The 19,328-nt window shown below is 22.6% G+C and overlaps 7 protein-coding genes across 7 annotated transcripts; 6 read left to right on the top strand and 1 right to left on the bottom strand.

Moving 5' to 3' along the window:
* Window positions 1-71: 71 nt before the first annotated feature.
* PY17X_0718400 (conserved protein, unknown function) lies at window positions 72-707 on the top strand (the record flags this gene model as incomplete). The annotated part of the gene is made up of 1 exon (XM_022955569.1): window positions 72-707. The coding sequence occupies one exon, from the start codon at window positions 72-74 to the stop codon at window positions 705-707; it is 636 nt and encodes a 211-aa protein (XP_022811832.1).
* Window positions 708-1,232: 525 nt separating this feature from the next.
* Window positions 1,233-3,203, bottom strand: PY17X_0718300 (glutamyl-tRNA(Gln) amidotransferase subunit A, putative; the record flags this gene model as incomplete). The annotated part of the gene is made up of 1 exon (XM_725710.2): window positions 1,233-3,203. One exon carries the CDS (start codon window positions 3,201-3,203, stop codon window positions 1,233-1,235), a length of 1,971 nt encoding a protein of 656 aa, XP_730803.2.
* A 1,997-nt stretch (window positions 3,204-5,200) lies between these two features.
* On the top strand, window positions 5,201-6,937 carry PY17X_0718200 (conserved Plasmodium protein, unknown function; the record flags this gene model as incomplete). The annotated part of the gene is made up of 1 exon (XM_725711.2): window positions 5,201-6,937. One exon carries the CDS (start codon window positions 5,201-5,203, stop codon window positions 6,935-6,937), a length of 1,737 nt encoding a protein of 578 aa, XP_730804.2.
* Window positions 6,938-8,295: 1,358 nt separating this feature from the next.
* PY17X_0718100 (RNA-binding protein, putative) lies at window positions 8,296-10,483 on the top strand (the record flags this gene model as incomplete). Its single annotated transcript, XM_022955568.1, has 6 exons — window positions 8,296-9,328; window positions 9,581-9,658; window positions 9,774-9,871; window positions 10,021-10,110; window positions 10,221-10,284; window positions 10,428-10,483. 6 exons carry the CDS (start codon window positions 8,296-8,298, stop codon window positions 10,481-10,483), a joined length of 1,419 nt encoding a protein of 472 aa, XP_022811831.1.
* Window positions 10,484-13,764: 3,281 nt separating this feature from the next.
* On the top strand, window positions 13,765-14,675 carry PY17X_0718000 (60S ribosomal protein L15, putative; the record flags this gene model as incomplete). The annotated part of the gene is made up of 2 exons (XM_022955567.1): window positions 13,765-13,856; window positions 14,150-14,675. The coding sequence occupies 2 exons, from the start codon at window positions 13,765-13,767 to the stop codon at window positions 14,673-14,675; spliced, it is 618 nt and encodes a 205-aa protein (XP_022811830.1).
* A 1,323-nt stretch (window positions 14,676-15,998) lies between these two features.
* PY17X_0717900 (conserved Plasmodium protein, unknown function) lies at window positions 15,999-17,297 on the top strand (the record flags this gene model as incomplete). The annotated part of the gene is made up of 1 exon (XM_022955566.1): window positions 15,999-17,297. One exon carries the CDS (start codon window positions 15,999-16,001, stop codon window positions 17,295-17,297), a length of 1,299 nt encoding a protein of 432 aa, XP_022811829.1.
* Window positions 17,298-18,293: 996 nt separating this feature from the next.
* Window positions 18,294-18,986, top strand: PY17X_0717800 (GTP:AMP phosphotransferase, putative; the record flags this gene model as incomplete). Its single annotated transcript, XM_725649.1, has 1 exon — window positions 18,294-18,986. The coding sequence occupies one exon, from the start codon at window positions 18,294-18,296 to the stop codon at window positions 18,984-18,986; it is 693 nt and encodes a 230-aa protein (XP_730742.1).
* Between the last annotated feature and the right edge of the window lie 342 nt (window positions 18,987-19,328).

The raw sequence follows: 19,328 nt of genomic DNA, 5'->3' as shown, positions 1-19,328 counted from the left end.
AAATCAAAAAAAAAAAAAAAGGGTTAAAATAAAAAAAAACGTTAATAGCAAAAAAAACGTTAAAAGCAAAAATGGATTTAAAAACATTGGATGATGAGATTATGTTGTCAGATGGGAGGGTAATAAAAATACCCGTGAACAAAATTGACGAAATTAATAAAGATGAAAAAAAAAAAGTCCAAATAGAAAAAGTTCCTAATGTATGGGGTAGCAGTGCTGGGGCGGGAAGTGACTACTTTGATCTTTATAGAAAGCAGAGAAACCAAGAAAATGAAAGATTGGAATTGATAGAAAAGAAATGGAAAGAATATACTGAAAACCAAATATTTCAGCAAAAAAGAAATGAAAAAATTGAATATATGGAGAAAAAACGTCTAAAAAAAGGAAATAAAAGATTGATTAAAAAACAAAAAATTAAAGAATTAAGAAATCAAAAAAAAATAAATAAACTAGAAAATACAAATCCATTAACAACCCCAAACGATAATAATAAAGAATCTTCTACTGATAAAATCAAGCACACAGAAAGTGACAAAGATAGTATAACAGATTCTGTACATACAAAAGAAGGGAAAGGAAAAGGAGACCAAAGCTTTCAAAATGAAAAAACAGAAAAATGTAATGCCTCTGAAGATGAAAATAATTTAAATACACAGTTAATTAATACAAACAATTTTCTCATCTTAAAAGAAGATGAATTATTTTAGTAATAGGACATTCATATATATGCATATATATATTTATATGTCTCCAAAAAAAATCGGGAAAAAATATAGCTAATGTTAATCTAAGCATATACTAAAAAAAAAAAATACTAAACAATAATGCATAAATAAGCCTTTGTAGTTTGCCATTTTATTATTTTTGTATGTTTTAAACCAGGGAATAATTATTTTTTTTAGTATTATCTTGAGTGGCTTCTGTTCATTTGTTTCAACATTACTATTATTAGTAGCCAATAGCAATGATAATAGTTATATGCAATTATGTCTTTCTTCTTTTTGATTTGTTCATATTTATCCGTTTTTTATTCCATTTTTAGCTAGTTTTTTATTCCATTTTTAGCTAGTTTTTTATTCCATTTTAGCTAGTTTTTTATTCCATTTTAGCTAGTTTTTTATTCCATTTTTAGCTAGTTGTTTATTCCATTTTTAGCTAGTTTTTCATCAGAAAAAACGCAACAAATGTGCAATCGCAACTTCACTAATTTTTTTTTGTTTTTTTAAACTTATTTAACTAGCCCTATTTTCCAAATTGTGAAGCAATTTTTTATTAACACACATCTTATCCTTGTATGCTAAGGCAACTTTTAATAAATCATGTTCATTCAATTTCGAATTTAATAACTGAAAAGATTGAGGCTCATTAAAATTTTTAGTAAATTCCCCTGTTGGAATAACGATGCTTGGAAATCCTGTAATAGAAGATATAACCAAAAATATTTCTCTCATATATGTATTGTACATATATTTATTACTTATATTGTCATTTTCTATACATAAATTATGTTTATTTTTATTATCATTATTATCGCTGTTCATATTATCAAGACATTTTTTTTCCAAATTTATTTTATTTTTTAAATATTTTTCACATGATAAAGAAATATCCATGTTACAATCTCCCTTTATATTATTCGATCTAGGTAATGATGGTAATAAAATAAAATTAACATGTTTAAAAAGTTTATTTAAACGTGAAATCAATTTATTTTTTATTATTAAAAAAACACGACGGAAATCTCGTTTTTTGTTATTTTTTTCGAAATATGAAGATATAATTGAACCTCCAATTATTCGTGCTAAAACATTTTCATCTATTAAATTTGATCGTAATTTTGTAATGAAATTATTTTCATTATTTATATTAGGAATATTATAATTAATTCCATTCATTCTTGCTATATTACTATTTGCTACTATCATAGAATACATATAATATATATAACAATATTCAACTAATTTGTATATATTTGTATTTATTAATATCCCCCCCATGTCTTTAATATTTTTCATTACCATATCATAATGATCACATACAACATCATCAACAAAATATCTCTTTAATAGATCTTTACTTAAATATCCAAATTTCATATTTTTTAATGGCTTTTCACTTTTAAATATTTCTGACTGTTCATATTTTTTTAATAAAAAATAATATTTTTTTTTTTTTGTGTGCACACTTTTTAAATCATTTTTATCATATCCAGATAAACAATCTAATAATATACTACAATCGTAAACATTATTAACTATTAAACCTACTACATCAGTTTCTTCATTATATGGTATAATACCATATCTACTTATTCTTCCATAAGTAGGTTTTAATCCTATACATCCACACAATGCAGCGGGTGTTCGGATTGATCCTCCTGTATCTGTATTTACTGAACAGTTCAGAATTTTTGATCCAACACAGCTAGCTGAACCACCAGATGACCCACCACATGATAAATATTTTTCATTAAATGGATTTTTTACATTACCTGTGCATGATCCCATTGCAAATTCATCTAAACGCGTTTTCCCAATAATAATTGCCCCATGTTTTTTTAATTTTTTTACAACTGTACTATCATAAGAACTTTTATAATTTGATAATATTTTACTTCCTGCTGTTGTTGGGATACCTTTTGTTATTATATTGTCTTTTAAAACAATAGGAAGACCAAATAATTTTGGTAATTTTAAGGACAATTTATTACATTGTTCATAAATTTCATATAATTTGGTGACTTGTTCATATATTTCATCAATGTTACATATATATGAAAAGCTATTGTATTTATTTATATTTCCATGCAAAACCTTGTTAATAACATGTTTTTCAATAATACTTTTTATATTTCCAGGGGATGATAATATTTCTTTTCTTATTTGGTATATATGAGAATTATTTGATTCTTTATAATTATTATTTTCATTTGGTGCACTGTGTGCATGAAATTTTTTTTTTTTTATAACCCTATCATTAATATATCGAGCTTTGTTGAATACAAAAAATGGTAACCATTTATTTTTTTCTTTCTTCATATGTCTATCCTTATTTATGTTTTTTGTTCTTTCATTATATATATTTGATTTTGTCCTTACAACCTTCTTGCCGTTAATTATAATAGTGAATTGTAAATTATTGAAAACGCCATAATTAAATAAACATATTATGATATAGAATATTGCTGTGCGATGGAGATACATATTACCCCTTTAAGTATATATATCTTTTCTGCATAGCTTAAAAATTCTCATGTACAATCCTTTGAAACTTTCCTCATTTTTTCAATATATATATATATATTTTTTATTTTTTTTTTCAATTATTTCGGCATTGACATTAACATCGGGTTTATAATATATATAAAGATATATTTTTCTGAATGGATAAAATATTTACATATTTATAGTTATCCTACACTAATAAACACTCTCTTTTGCTTATCATTTTCGTTCGTTTTAAAAAAATAAATAAAATTTTAAAGTATTAAAAAAGATACTCCAAAAATATTTTATATCTTTAAGATAAAAAAATTATTTTATATGCATTAAAATATCACACGAATGCGATTTTTATTATGACTTGTTCAGGGAAAAAAGAATAAATTTTTTTTTTAAGAAATATATAGAAAAATTTATATATGTATACCTATACATATTATTCTACTATTTCGGTGCAACTACAACATATGTATATATATAATATGAATATAGATAGATACAACGATAAATCTATTGGTTATGCATTTAGTTAACTTTTGTTATATTTCCAAAAGTTTCTTGCCCCATTAAAGACTCTAAATATTTTTTTCTACACTATTATTATTTATTTATATTATTTTGTTTAATATACATGTCTTTTAATTTTAAAAATTATATTTATTTATTTAATTATTTATTTTTACATCTCTTCACTACCACTGTTAATGTTGTCATCATATCAATACCATGTACACTTTTATTCATTTCGTTATTTTTATTCATTTCGTTATTTTATTATTTCTAATTACCAAATCGAAACCAGAATGGAAAATAAGAATTATCCATCATGTTCTAGTTCTACTCTTTATATAATAATCACACTCCTTACGAAATGAATACATTCAAGAAAAATATCAAGTTTTTAATTTTAGAAGATGATAAAAACGTTATGATAACTACAATCGCAATACTATAAGAAACATATACATTTATATTTCGTTTTAAGGAATTATAGCTACCATTTTTTATTTATTATTAAATTGGCTATATATACACATACACACATTTTTTTCCTTTTTTTGTTATTAACATATTTGAGATTATTTCCTTGTCAACTTGATGAAATAAATTCTCGAAAAAAAATTGATCATCTTTGTAATTTTTACAATTTCGAATGTTGTGATACTTAATTTATTTTTATCTAAGTAAAAATGAAAATAAACCATCCTTTTTTGCGAATTTATATATATATAATGAATACTTATTTTTATGACCAAAAAAAATGCATAGGTTTTATTTATGAACAGTTCAGAATTATTCGAAAAATGTAACAGTGTATTTGGCTATTTTTTTTTTTTAAGAATATTTAACACATTTCGCATACACATCCTACATAATTTTCGATGTATTCGCAACGCCAATTATAGACTCTTTACTATAATGTTATTGGTTGTATATTATTACTATTTGACTAATTTATATGATAATAACTTTTGTCTATGAATAAAAAATAAATTAAAAAATTAAAAAATTAAAAAATATATGTACATGATAAAAAAAAAAAAAAAAAAATTATTTTAAAATACTACCATTATCGATACAAATAAAAAATTGAAAAAAAATAATGAATATATGTGTGTAGACAAAAAGAAACAAATTGTTATATCCCATTTTCAATCATTTAAAGTTGTTGATTTTTTTATATTACATTCAATGATATATATTATAGTAAAATAAGTATATGCATAGAAAAATAAAGAAATTACCACCATATTTAATTAGCAAAAATAAACAAAAAGTATTAGTATTGTTTCCATAATGTATTTAAAAAAAATAATAAAAATTAAAATGTAAGAAAATATATTTCCTTGTAAAAAAGTGTGTTATTTTTTTAATTAAAAAAATAAAATGGTTTATAAAAACATATATGTAATGTTTGAATTATATAAAAATTCGAAAATAATATTTTGATCAAATATATTAGTACAATTAAATAAAATATGCAAGATGAAAAAGGAGATCATTTTGAGGGAAATTCTTATATCGTTCCTAAATGGAAACAAAATATAAATAGTAATGAATTGGGTTGGAAAAATAAAATCGACATGAATTGTCAAAACAATAATATAGATGAATTTTGTAATAAGAATGAAAAAAAAAAAATAATAAACAATTGTAAAATGTATCCATTAATTTGTGAAGAAGATAAAGACATAAAAAATTTAAAGTGTTCAATATCTACTTCATTAAATAAACTTAAAAAAAATTCTCGTTCAAAAGTAGCATATTATAAGGAATATGAATCGGAAAATTTAGAAGAAAAAGATATAAAAAATGTCAAAAATATAAAAGATATAAAAAAAGAATCTACACATTATGTAAATCAACGTTTTGAAGATGAGGAAGTTCCAAAATGTATAAAAAACAACAGTAAACATATATTTCAAGAATCAAAAATAATTCAAAAAAAGAATAAATCAGATTATGATTTAGAACCACAAGTAATCATTGAAAATATGAACAAGGCAATAAATAATTCGGAATTTATTAAAAATATGAACTACTATTTTGAAGAAATAAATAGTAACACACAATCAAAAGATGAGAATAATAACGATGCACAATCGGATAAAACTTGTTTGGATATAAATATCGAAAAAGACAAATTAAATGAAAAGGAACTCTCCGAATTTATGCCCAAAATAAGCTACAATGATCAAAATGGTGCAATTTTTTCGGAAAAAAATGAAGTAAATTTTGTGGAAAAAAATGAAGTAAATTTTGTGGAAAAAAATGATGCAAATTTTGTGGAAAAAAATGATGCAATTTTTTCGGAAAACGATTTGTTAAAAAATATGAACGCACATGTATATGCTTTTAAAGAACATTGTGATTATTTAAAGATTATATTGAATGAGTTAAAAGATTTAATGAATATTATTTATACTTGTTTTCAGATAAATAAAAATGATAATTGTTTAGAAAAACAAATAAATTCCACTAACATTATAAACAAATGGGATGAATATTTTAGCCAAAACTCAAAGGAAATAAATTTACATGACCATGTCAGCAAAAATATGAATTTTCAAAAAGAATTATTTTATTATAGAACTATTAAAATTAATGATGAAGAAAATATTTATTCATCTGAAATATATAATATTTATGTAAACTGTTTAAAGAAGTTTATGAAAAATGAATTAAGTGTAGCTCTTGAAAATATAAGAAATATTTTAAATAACCCAAATTGCGAAATAAGCAAAGAGGGTGTTGTTAATAAAATAAGGGTAAATAATCTACAGCTAGCTGGTGGCTATACAAAAACGGAATATATTACAAAAGAAAACCAAAATGACGAGAACAACATTTCTACATTATCACTTAGCAAATTAATTAATGACATGTCTTATATTCGACAATATATAGAAGAATTAAAAATGAACTGTATAAAAGAAAATGAGGAGAGTCAAGCTAAAATCAAAAAACAAGCTGACAGTTCAGAAAATGAAAATGGACAAAAAAAAAATGGAAAAAAAAAAAATGAAGATAAAAATGGGCAAAGCGGGTTTGATGGACAAACCGAGTTTGATGGACAAAGTGAAAACAATAATAAATATCAAAATAAAATATCGGAGTTAGAAAACGAGCTTTTAAATACTAAATTGTTGTTAGCCCAAAGTGAAACTATAAGGGAAATAGAACTTAATGAAATAAAAAAAAGCAAATATAACTAATAATTAACAAAAAGGAAGCCATTTCTATTACTGTGTGTGAAATGTGATAGAATGTATGAGGCATGGAAATTTTTTAGAGAATATTGTAAAAATATTATAAAATATAAATAATATGATATATACCAAAATAAAATATTATAATACTATCCCTATTATCATTATCTTATAATAATCTAACTTAAAAAAAATAAATAAATAATAATCTTATCAAATTAAGTACAAATATATTGTGGTAGCATATACATGTGCATATATAATTGTATACACATAATAAATACGGAGAAATAAATAAATAGTATATTTTTTTGAAGCCATTTCACCAAATAACAGAAATATAAATCCTGCCTTATTATAATTTCCTTTAAAAGCATTCCTTTCTTTTCTTATCTTTTCTTTTTCTTTTCTTTTTTTTTTCTTTTTTTTTTCTTTTTTTTTTCTTTTTTTTTTTCCTTTTTTTTTTCTATTTATATATCCTCACCAATTTTGGAAATCATAAATATTTATATTAAAAAAATATTTCGATATTTTTTGTTCGCTATTATTTTGGTACTTAATTTTCGCTACTTATAAATTTTAAACTAAAATAATTTTTTTTTTTAATATTTTTCCATATGTATTTGTACATTTTAAATTATTTTAACACTATTTAATTATACACTCTTAAATATTTTAAATTATTTTTTTTAATAATCTCATTTTTTTTTCTATAAAAATATATGGGCAAATTGCTACCTATACAATAGCACTTATAATATATTCATTTGTGTACGCAAAAAATACATAGTATATTCAAATTTTATTATGTTGCAAAAAATATATGTTAATTTTTTCTTTAAATAAATATAATGTCCATTGTTTTATATTATATTTACATTTTACTATATAATATTGCATATAATACTACATGTTTACATACATATAATACTACATGTTTACTATTTACATACATACATATATATATATATATAATACTACATATTATACATATTTATAATATTTATAATCCATAAAATAATGTTTACTAATTCCCTATGAACATAAAGGAGAGAATTTTCCTCCTTTTTTTTTTTTTTTTATTTTCCCACTTATTTACATATAATATCATTTAAGTTTTTTTGTTGTATAAGTATATATTATATATTCAAGTTATTCCATATTCTTAATTTTTTTTTTTTTTTTTTTTATAAATATACAAGCATAAGTACGTACTTTATATGTATGTGCATATATGCGTTTAAGTATTGATTATATTTGGTGCTTTCTAATTATAACTTTTATACAATACTTTAAATTTTTATTTTACATTTTTGTTAAGTAAAAAAAAAAAAAAAAAAAAAAAAAAAACACATACATACACAATGAGTAGCAAAATGGAAACCCCCAAAGATTTGTCTGAAATGACTGATAGCGATTTTTCTAATATCGAAGACAAAACTGATGATAAAAATGAGCCGAGTGAGCAAAATGAAAAAAATGAACCAAATGAACCAAGTGAAAAAAATGAGGATGAAAAAAAAAATAAAAAGAAAATTTCATTAAAGAAACCAAAGAAAAAATCATCCATATCTTCAAAAACTAGCCAAAAAAATAATAAAAAAGTTATTCAAAATAAAACAAAAAAAAAAACAAATGGACTATTAGCTTGCCCGCCTCCACCTACACATCCTCCCCCACCACCACCACCTCCATTTATTCCAAAAGAAAAACAACAAAATTGGAAATTAAAAAAAAAAACAAACAATTCTGATATTAATAATGATATAATCTCAATAACTACTTATCCAGCTAATAGTAATAATAATAATAATAATAATAATAATAATCCACATTATAGAATAAATGAACCACATATGTATAATAAAAGTTTAAGCATTCCTTCCATTCCTGGTCCGACTCCTCCATATCCTTCAAACATTTATAACCATCCTGTCTCTAACATAAATTCTCCACCATGTACTAACACAAATATAAAAGTAAATTTACAAACAAATCATAATTATAATAATAATTTTAAAAAAAATTATAAAATAAATAATATACCTGAATCAGAATCATATGTTATGACATCTCCAACATTAATTTCATCATCTGCTCAACAAACAAATACACCAATGAATATACATGTTGATAGAAAGCATACTCTTATATCTAATAATTCGATAACTCAAAATAAAGATTATCCATATATTGATATACAACACAATAATAATAATATGCTTTCATTCCCATCAAGCCCAAAACAACCATATTCAAATATCTCAATTCCACCAAACCCTAACTACTATTCACCAAATAATTTACGTCCAACAGATTATATAGAAGATAAAATATATTACCCAAACTATCAAAATAATATTGATCATAATAATACTCCTAAATATTACCAACCAGGTAATTTTAACCCTCATCCCTCCCTCCTCTCTTTCCTTCTTTAATTTGGCTGCCTTTCCTATGCCATTATCTATGCCATTATCTATGCCATTATCTATGCCATTATCTATGCCATTATCTATGTCATTTTTTATGCCTTTCCTATGCCACTTCTTTGCCTTTTCTATACCATTATCTATGCCATTTTTTATGCCACTTCTTTCCCTTTTCTATACCATTTTTATGCTTTCCCCTTTTCCGCCCACTGTTCAGTCGTAAATGCCTGGAATGGCGCCGCACCGCCTCCTATTCCAAACAATCCCTATCAAGGAAATCCGAAATTTTCACCACGTAAAATATTTAATCCATTATTTCATCTATTATTTCATCCATTATTTCCTCAAAATATTACCTTACCATTATGATGATACATATACATATTTTATATGTGTTCATATTTATTTAGATGATTATAACCCCGAGAAAATGAACTATAAGGATAAGCCAATTAGAATGGACAATGCCCCTTATGATCCAAAACCACATAATATAATTATTACAAATGTAAATACACACTATTTTTTTTTCAAAAAAATTAAATACATAATTTATTTGTTTATATTTTTTGATTTAACCCAAAGAGTATCATATTATGTCCATATATGGAACATAAATTTATTCATATACTTTATTCATATTTTATTTTCATATAGATACCAAAAAATTTAACATCAAGAGATATCATGGAAACATTTAAATGTATGGGAAATGTTTTAGGAGCAGGAATTATGATGACCAGCAAGGTATTTTTCTTGCCTGTACATGTTGTATACTCTTATTTATTTTATTACATTTTATTATACTTTATTACATTTTACATGTTATTCGCACATTTACTTATGACCATTTTTAGGGAGAACATTCAGGGTGTGCCTACGTGACATTCCCAAATATCGAAATCGCAGCATTGGCAGCAAGTATCAAATTTAAACAACTAAATTTATTTTTCCACTTTCAATAAATATAAGTTTTGTAATTGTGGAAATAGGGGATTTCTCTATATTTTTTTTTGGTAATAATAATTTATATTTTTTTTTTTTTTTTTTTTTTTTTTTCATAGGCCGATATGATGGAGGGACATTGAATAATCAGAAAATAAAAGTGTTTATAGAATAAAAATAATTAATAAAAATTTTAAATATATAATATTGGAAACAATATAGTTTAGTACATATAGTTTAATGCATATAGTTTAAACATATTTTATGTGTGTATTTATTTACATATATAACAATTTGTATAAATGTGTGTACAAACATAAAATATATGTTAATCTTAAATATAAATAAAATGCCTATTATTATGTTTTATGTACAATTTTAATGAAGAGTATTATTATTGTTAGTTAATTTACATATCACCCAATTAATTGTTGATATATAATAAGTGGATTAAATATGTTTGCACACATTAAATGTATAGTATATTGTAGTTACCTTAATTGTTCATATATTTATAGTTATATGGTAAGTGTTAAGTATATAAATTAATTTATAAGTTTATTTTTATGGTTATTTACATATTTCCTTTTTTTTTCGTACTTTTGAAAAATAAAATATATATGCACACATTTTTATTAACATTAATTTTGCATGTCTTTGAAAATATTATTAATACTACTCTACATTTTATATTACTTATGAGTGTATATATAGCTATGTATATATATATTTATTTTTTTTTTTTTTCATTTTAAAATTTTTCAAGTTTTCAAATATTTGATGCTTTTTTAACGTTTTTCTTTTTTTGTATTTATTTATTCGATTATAAAAAATGGGAAAAATATGATAAGTGAAACCCCGTATTTTTAGAACATTGTATGTTAACATGATTACATATATATATATATTACTATATATATGCACGTATGTTTACAAAAAAATTATATTTTATGAGTAAATACATATGTGTGCTTATGCTTATTTTTGACGTTTTCGTTATTATTATCATTTTACATTACTTTATTATTTATTTCACTTTTTAACGATACTTTATAAGCACACACATGTACGTAACTGGTAGTCCCTAGTCTATAAACAAACTATAATTTACACTTACATGTTAAACAAATTAATTTTCATAAACATTTTGATAGCTTATACTGCTATCTACACACATACAATTCCGTATGGCTTTATTGTATTTATATATATATTATATGTACATATTTTTTTTTTACTTTAAAAATATATGCTTAGGATTGGCTGCTTTTTTACCTGTCATTGTAATAACTTTTTTATATTTTTTATATTTTTTTCTGAATTTGTCATATTTCTAATTTTTTTCGCTATTTTTTCGCTATTTTTTCGCTATTTTTCGCTATTTTTCGCTATTTTTCGCTATTTTTCGCTATTTTACCGCTATTTTACCGCTATGTTGCCACTATGTGCCGCTATTTTTTATTTATCCATTGCTTAAGCAAATCGAAAAAAGGAAAATATAAATTCACAATGTTGATAAGTATTTACAATATATACATGTGTATGCAGTATATTTGCACATTATGTTTATACCGATTGATAAAAAATGAAAAGTTTGACTTAATAATACAGAGGATAATATGATGACATATTAAAACAAAATAAAGAAAAAGTAAACAAAATAAAGAACGAAATATTTTTTTCCTTTTTTTTTTTCCTTTTTTTTTCCTTTTTTTTTCCTTTTTTTTTCCTTTTTTTTTCCTTTCTTTTTCCTTTCTTTTTTGTTGTTTTTAAAATAGATATGCGCGTAAATATGTGCTTTCGCACTTGCTGGTGTTATTTTACCAAGCCAGTGTTATAAATTCATATATCTACAATTATATTAATTCATTTGTTTACATATTTAAAACAGTTTGTCTTTTTTTGTTCCCTACATTTTAACCTTTCCCAATTTAATTACATGATATGTAATTGCAAAATTGTAAAACTATAATTTTACCAAAATATGCTTATTAAAATTGATAGATATTCACATATATGTATTTTATACATGCGAGGTTGCGTAAAATTGGTATTATATTCTAATTAAGAACATTTAATTTTGTTCTTGCAATTTTAGGAAAAAATAATAAACAACGTTATTAGTTATTATTTTTGTATTCCCCCTCCTCTTGTTTTTTTTACAACACTATTTTAATTAATGTTATTATAAAAAAAAAAAAAAAGGGACAAATTCGGTTGGAACCCCTCAAAATTGACTAATATAAAAATATAAAAATAAAAAATATCGAAAAATAAAAAATATCGAAAAATAAAAAAATATAAAAATATAAATATATATATATTCCATTAAATGTGATATTTTTTAAATATACAATTTTAATCGTAAATTATTAAAAAGGGGAAACAAATAAAAAATATTAATAAAAAAAAAAAAATATATATATATATATATATATATATTATATGGTACACCAGTATATATAATCATTAGTGAGATTGGGGGCTATAAAAAAATTAGAGAAAATATATGAGGGGGGGGAATGGAAAAAATAAAGCCAAACCCAAGCCGCAAATAATAAGAGTATACAAATATTTCCATATTATATTATAAATAAGATAATATCTTCTTAATCGAGTTTATTTATAATAATGACAATTTTTCCATAATCATATATGCATTAATAATTTTACTAATGTTAATAAGTATATAATATTTTTATATATAAAAAAAATGTTCATGAGATGGCTCGTTTGTTTGTACATATATAAAAATGTTTTTTTTTATATACATTATTTTGTACGTACATAAATAAATAGTAAAGAATAATTTAGAGAATCGGCAAACCAAGCCAAACCAAACCAAGCTAAACTCCTGTGCATATAAAAAATAAAGTACAACAATAAGGTATAATATATATACATATATATATACATATTTATAATGCAAAAAGTAAAATGGGGGATATTTTTTATGAACAAAATAAATAATATACATATATAATTCATATAGCAGGGCAATACTATTTTATTCCAAGCACCCTCGTTATAGAAAATATAAAAAAAAAAAAAATTCAAAGAAAATATTGCATATGTATATATAATAATACATACCCCACTAGTTAAATATATTAAATATTTTATATATGGGGTTGGTATATTTATTATTTTTATGGATTTCGGTAAATGTTCTTAAATATGATAAATAAATGCATATATATTATATAATAATAAAAAATATGCATATCTATAATATTTTCCCACCTTTTTTTTAATAGCATAAAAAATTGCAATAATAGTAAAATAAAAGAAAATTAATATTTATAAAAATAAAAATAAAAATAAATAAAATAATAATAAATATTACAAATTAGAAAAATAAAGAATTATACCAAATTAAAGATTTATGTATGGTATATAAAAAAGATATAAACATTATTTACATGAACATTTAAACTAATAAAAAAAAAAAAAAAAATGGGAGCATACAAGTATATTCAAGAAATATGGAAAAAAAAACAATCAGATGCTATGCATTTTTTGCTACGTGTCAGAACTTGGGAATATAGGTAAATTCATCAAAAAAAAAAAATATAAAAAAAAATATATATATAAGTATATATATATATGTATGCATGTATGTATATACAATGCTTTGTAACTTTTATGTACTCATCGATTCGAGGCCCAAGCCCTGAACTTATGGCCAGGGCATACTCGCCTCACTGTTTGCTATTTATACACAAAAAATAATGAAAATAATGACAATAATAATGATAATGATACGGAATATAGTTGACTCTCAACTTCCAGCTTATAAAACTTTTATTATATACTTACATATTTACATATTTATTCACAGGCAATTACCAGTTGTGCATAGAGTATCCAAGCCTAGTAGACCAGATAAAGCAAAACGATTAGGATATAAAGCTCTTCAAGGGTTTGTAATATATAGAGTAAGAGTTAGAAGAGGTGATAGAAAAAAGAGAGTAAGAAAAGGTGTTGTTCATGGAAAACCAAAACATCAAGGTGTTCACAAACAAAAATCAGCAAGAAATTTAAAAAGCGTTGCTGAAGGAAAAGTTGGTAAAAGCATATGTGGAAATTTAAGAGTTTTAAATAGTTATTGGGTAGGTCAAGATGCAGTATATAAATATTATGAAGTTATATTAGTAGACCCAATGCATAATGCAGTAAGAAATAATCCTAGCATAAATTGGATATGTGATTCAGTACATAAACATAGAGAATTGAGAGGTTTGACATCGGCAGGAAAGAAATATAGAGGCTTACGCGTTAAGGGTCATTTATCTGCTAAGAGCAGACCATCTATAAGAGCTAATTGGAAGAGAAGACAATTAATTAAATTAAAGAAACGTAGATAAACATAGAAAATGCTGTATAAAAATATCGAGAGAAATTCAAAAAAAATAAAAAAATAAAATAAAATAATAATAATAAAATAAAATAATAATTTTTTAATTAATTTTTAAACGAAACTTTTTGATGAAAACTACTGTATATATGTGTGCATGTATACATATATCTTTTGTATCACAAAAATATGAACAATATACATGCATTTTCCAAATTACATATACAAATATATATGTATATGGATATGTATATATATTTTGCATGTGCGTTATTTTCGTTTATTTTACTTTTGCCTTAAAAAAAAAAAAAAAGAAACTTTTACTACTTATTAAGAAGAAAAATATATTTTTTTAATACAATTATACCAATATTCATACATAAAATATGTATAGAAAATATATTGGTATATATAATTCTTTGCAAAAAAAAAAAAAAAAAAAAAAAAAAAAAAAACCTTTACAACAATGTTGTGGCTCGTAAGGAAAATGAATAAGTTTGTAAGTTGTATGTCACAAAGAAAAAAAAAGTTAAAAAATAATTTTTTTAAATAAATAAAAATAAGGTATGGAAATATAATACTATATGATGAGTGATTGTTTTAAATATGAAATATTTTTTAATTATATAATCATCCTGTTAATAGATAAAAAAAAACTAACTAATTTATTCCTAAAGTATTTATGATATTTTTTTTGAGTTGCTAAAATTTACTACACATGTTTTTCATTTATTTTTTATCCATGTAGTGTGGCTACAAAATAATAAAACATAAACGTTTTTCACTTGCTATTTTAATTACCCTTACACACATATATATAATATATTGAATAAATTTAATTATTAAAAAAAATAATATAGCTACTTCCCCCAAATTGGATATAATAAGAAATACATGTACTTGCAATTTTTTTTTTTGAATTATTTAAAATTTTTATGGGGATATGCCTTGTATGAACGATAAGCAAACAAGCAAATAAATAAATGACAAACAAATAAATGACAAACAAATAAATGACAAACAAATAAATGAGCGATAAATACATGAGCGAGCGAGCATGTATGCTAGCAGAAGTGAAGATATAAATAGCTGAAATGGGAACATGTTCGCGCCTTAACAATTGTGATATATCTTTTAAATTTTGTACTTTATATTTTATATTGTTTTAAGATAATTTTTTAATTTAGAATATAAATTTTAAATATATCAATAATGAAATGAAAAAAATTACTAAGCAAACATGTTTAGTTGTTTTTTTATTTGACTAGCCAACTGGTTATAACTAAAAGAAGGAAGTGTGCAGAGCTTGGAAAAGGATAACTTTTTTTGTAAAATGCGTTTCCTTTTTTTAACTAGTTGTTTTTTGTGGGCTGTATTAAATTTGTTCTTTGTTTGGAATAAAAAAATTATAACATTAAAAAAAAATGCACATATATTAAACCCTATTAAAAAAGAAATACCACTTAATTGGAAAAAAAACAATGTACTAAATAAAATTAATTTTATTTTTTACAAAAAAAAAAATGAATATGAAATAAAAAATTTAGAAAATGTTCCATTATTTGTAGTTACAAACAAATTTGATGAAATTATTTTGTCCTTTGATCCAGATTATGAAATAAATAATCACGCTGAAAAAAATGCAACCACTCAATCCATCAAATATAGTAATACCGAAGTTAATCAAAATTTATACGATGATATAATTTTAGAAAATTACAATAATAGCTTGCTGTTTCCTGTAATAAAAAAAAATGAACAAGTCAGAAAAGAAATAGACCTTAATAAAATACACAATAATGATTGTATAGGAATATTTTTTTTTGATCTAAAAACAGCGGAAGCATACAAAGACGATATTGCTCATTTATATAATAAAAATTTAAAAGATAAAAATAATAATAAACTTTTTTTTGGATCAAAAGTAAAATTTACTAATCTTGATTATTTTCTAAAATTAAAAAAATCATTAAGTTCGAAAATTGATTTTGTTTTAGTACCCAATTATAACGAATTACAAAATGTTCTAAAAAATAAAAAAATATTTTATGGCACACCAATATATTATATAAATAAAATAACTTTGCGAAAATCAACTATTAAGAAAACTTTTTATGATTTATTTTTTCGAAAAAATTTAAAAAAAGTCAAACTTGAATTATATCCAAATATTTTTATAACATACACAATTAAGGAAGAATATGAAAAAGAAGACCACACTAATAAAGATGAAAAAAAATTGTCTTTATATATACAACTTGAAACGATTGATAAAAAAAAATATATACCTATTTTCTTTTCCTATGAACATGCTTATTATTTTTATAAGCTTTTTATAGCTAACTTTAAAGATCATTTTACTGAATATATACTTCCAAAACCACAAATAATTTTAAACACGTTTGAAAGTTTATTAATGCTATTAGATATGGCAAATAATAATAAACTAAAAGAATTTCATAACCTGTTTTTTGTCCCCACTAGCCACATGTATGATGAAAAACTTTATTCCACACAAACCAACGTTTTCACGTTTTATTTCAACAAAATTTTCCAAAAAATAAAATATGACTTGTTCAGGTCGTTCAGGAAAAACTTAAACTACCTAATATCGGACTATTTGTATGGGTAGTTTTGAAAGTTACGGAATTGCGAAAAAAAAATTGTAAACTGGAATTGCGAAAAAAAAAATTGTAAACTGGAATACGAACAAAATTGTAAACTGGAATGCGAACGAAATTGCACACATTGAACCGATCCAAATAAATTCGCCACATATATATATATACTTATTTATATATGTTTACTTATTTATACATGTTTGCATATGCATATATGAACAATGACCAGCCAACTCATTGATAGCCAGAACGGTTGTTTATTACTATGCTAATATGGTTATAAAAAGTCGTTCTATAAGGAAACGTATGTATATTAAATGCAAAAAGCTAAAGAAAGAGAAATAATTTTGTGTGCAATAAATAGCGTGGAAAAATTATGAATTGTTCATATTTTTTTATTGTTATATATTATTTTAGTTATTTATTATAGCTAGTTATTTGTATTTTTTTTTACTTGTTTTTTATAGTATTTTTTAATTTCACTTTGTAAGCATGATGTATTAACATTTTGTGCATTTGTTATATGAAAAAAGCAAATTAAAACATAAACTTTTAATCCTCATTTTTTTAATAACTATTTTGAAGCATATTATATTAGCAATAATTAATCAAAAAATAATAATAAAATAAATGGATAATCAATTAAAGCTCTATATTTTCACATACACCTAACGGTGTTGCTTTACTATATTTTTTTTTTTTTCCTTTGTTTTATAAAATACATATTATTTTTTAAAAAAAGTGAAAATGTGAAATAGTATTTATGAAATTGCAAATATACAATATATGTTTTTTTTTTTTTTTTTTCACAAATTGGGAAAAAACTAAAAGTATAAGAAATACCATATATTACTCAAAATATGTATATGAATGTATAAACCATTTGCTTGCTTTTAAATGTGTAAAAAATAAAGAAAGAAACATGTCGAAAAAGATTATAGATAGGATAAAGTGGAACGAAATTATAAAGTTTCAAATTAAATTAAAAATACATTAAAAGTTCGAGAATGCGAATTGTATTGTTTGGGGCACCTGGGGTGGGTAAAGGCACATTTGCTGAAATATTAGCAGAAAAAGAAAAACTAAAACATATAAATATAGGTAATATTTTAAGGAATGAAATAAAAAAAAAAACATCAATAGGGAAAGAAATAAATAAAATAGTTAATAGTGGAAATTTAGTTCCAGACAATATAATAACACATATTATTAATGAGGAAATAAAAAAATGCTCTATTAATAATACAAACAATAATTTTAAAGGGTTTATATTAGACGGATTTCCTAGAAATATAAACCAAAGTAAAGAATTAATAAAAATAACAAATATTGATTTATTTGTTAATATATTTTCCCCAAAATATATATTAATTAAAAAGTTATTAGGAAGAAGAATTTGTACTATTTGCAATAACTGTTTCAATATTGTTAATATCAAAGATAAAGATTTTGATATGCCTCCACTTTTACCGTCCAAAAATTGCCATATTTGTAAAGGAAATGCTAATTTAGTTAAAAGAGGTGATGATAATGAAGAAACTATTTTACATAGATTAAATTCTTATGAATCGAGTAATGCACAAATTATTGATTTTTTTAAAAATTTAAAATATAATTTTATAGATTTTGAAATAAAAAAGGGAATAAAAGATTTTGATGAATTTCACAAAACAATTTTAAGCAATTTTAAGAAATTTTAAACATTTTAAGCATTTTAAGCAATTTTAAGCAATTTTAAGCATTTTAAACAATTTTAAGCATTTTAAACAATTTTAAACATTTTAAGCAATTTAAGCAATTTATGGCTACATATGTCATGAGAATATGTGTGTGCATTTTATTTACTAGCCATTTTGCTTGCTATTTTTTTTTTTTTTTTTTTTTTTTTTTTTTTTAAACTTTTTGGCTTTCTCTTTTTAAGAGTATATTTGTAAAATGAAGGGAGAGTCAAACAGTTTATGGAAAACAAAAAATAATTAAAATGTTATAAAAAAAAATACACAAACATATTTGATCTAACTATAGGACATGCATATATAAGC

The sequence above is a fragment of the Plasmodium yoelii genome, assembly GCF_900002385.2.
Source record: "Plasmodium yoelii strain 17X genome assembly, chromosome: 7".
NCBI lineage: Eukaryota > Apicomplexa > Aconoidasida > Haemosporida > Plasmodiidae > Plasmodium > Plasmodium yoelii.
The sequence above is the reverse complement of the archived record's forward strand: the minus strand, read 5'-3'. Positions and strand labels throughout refer to the sequence as shown.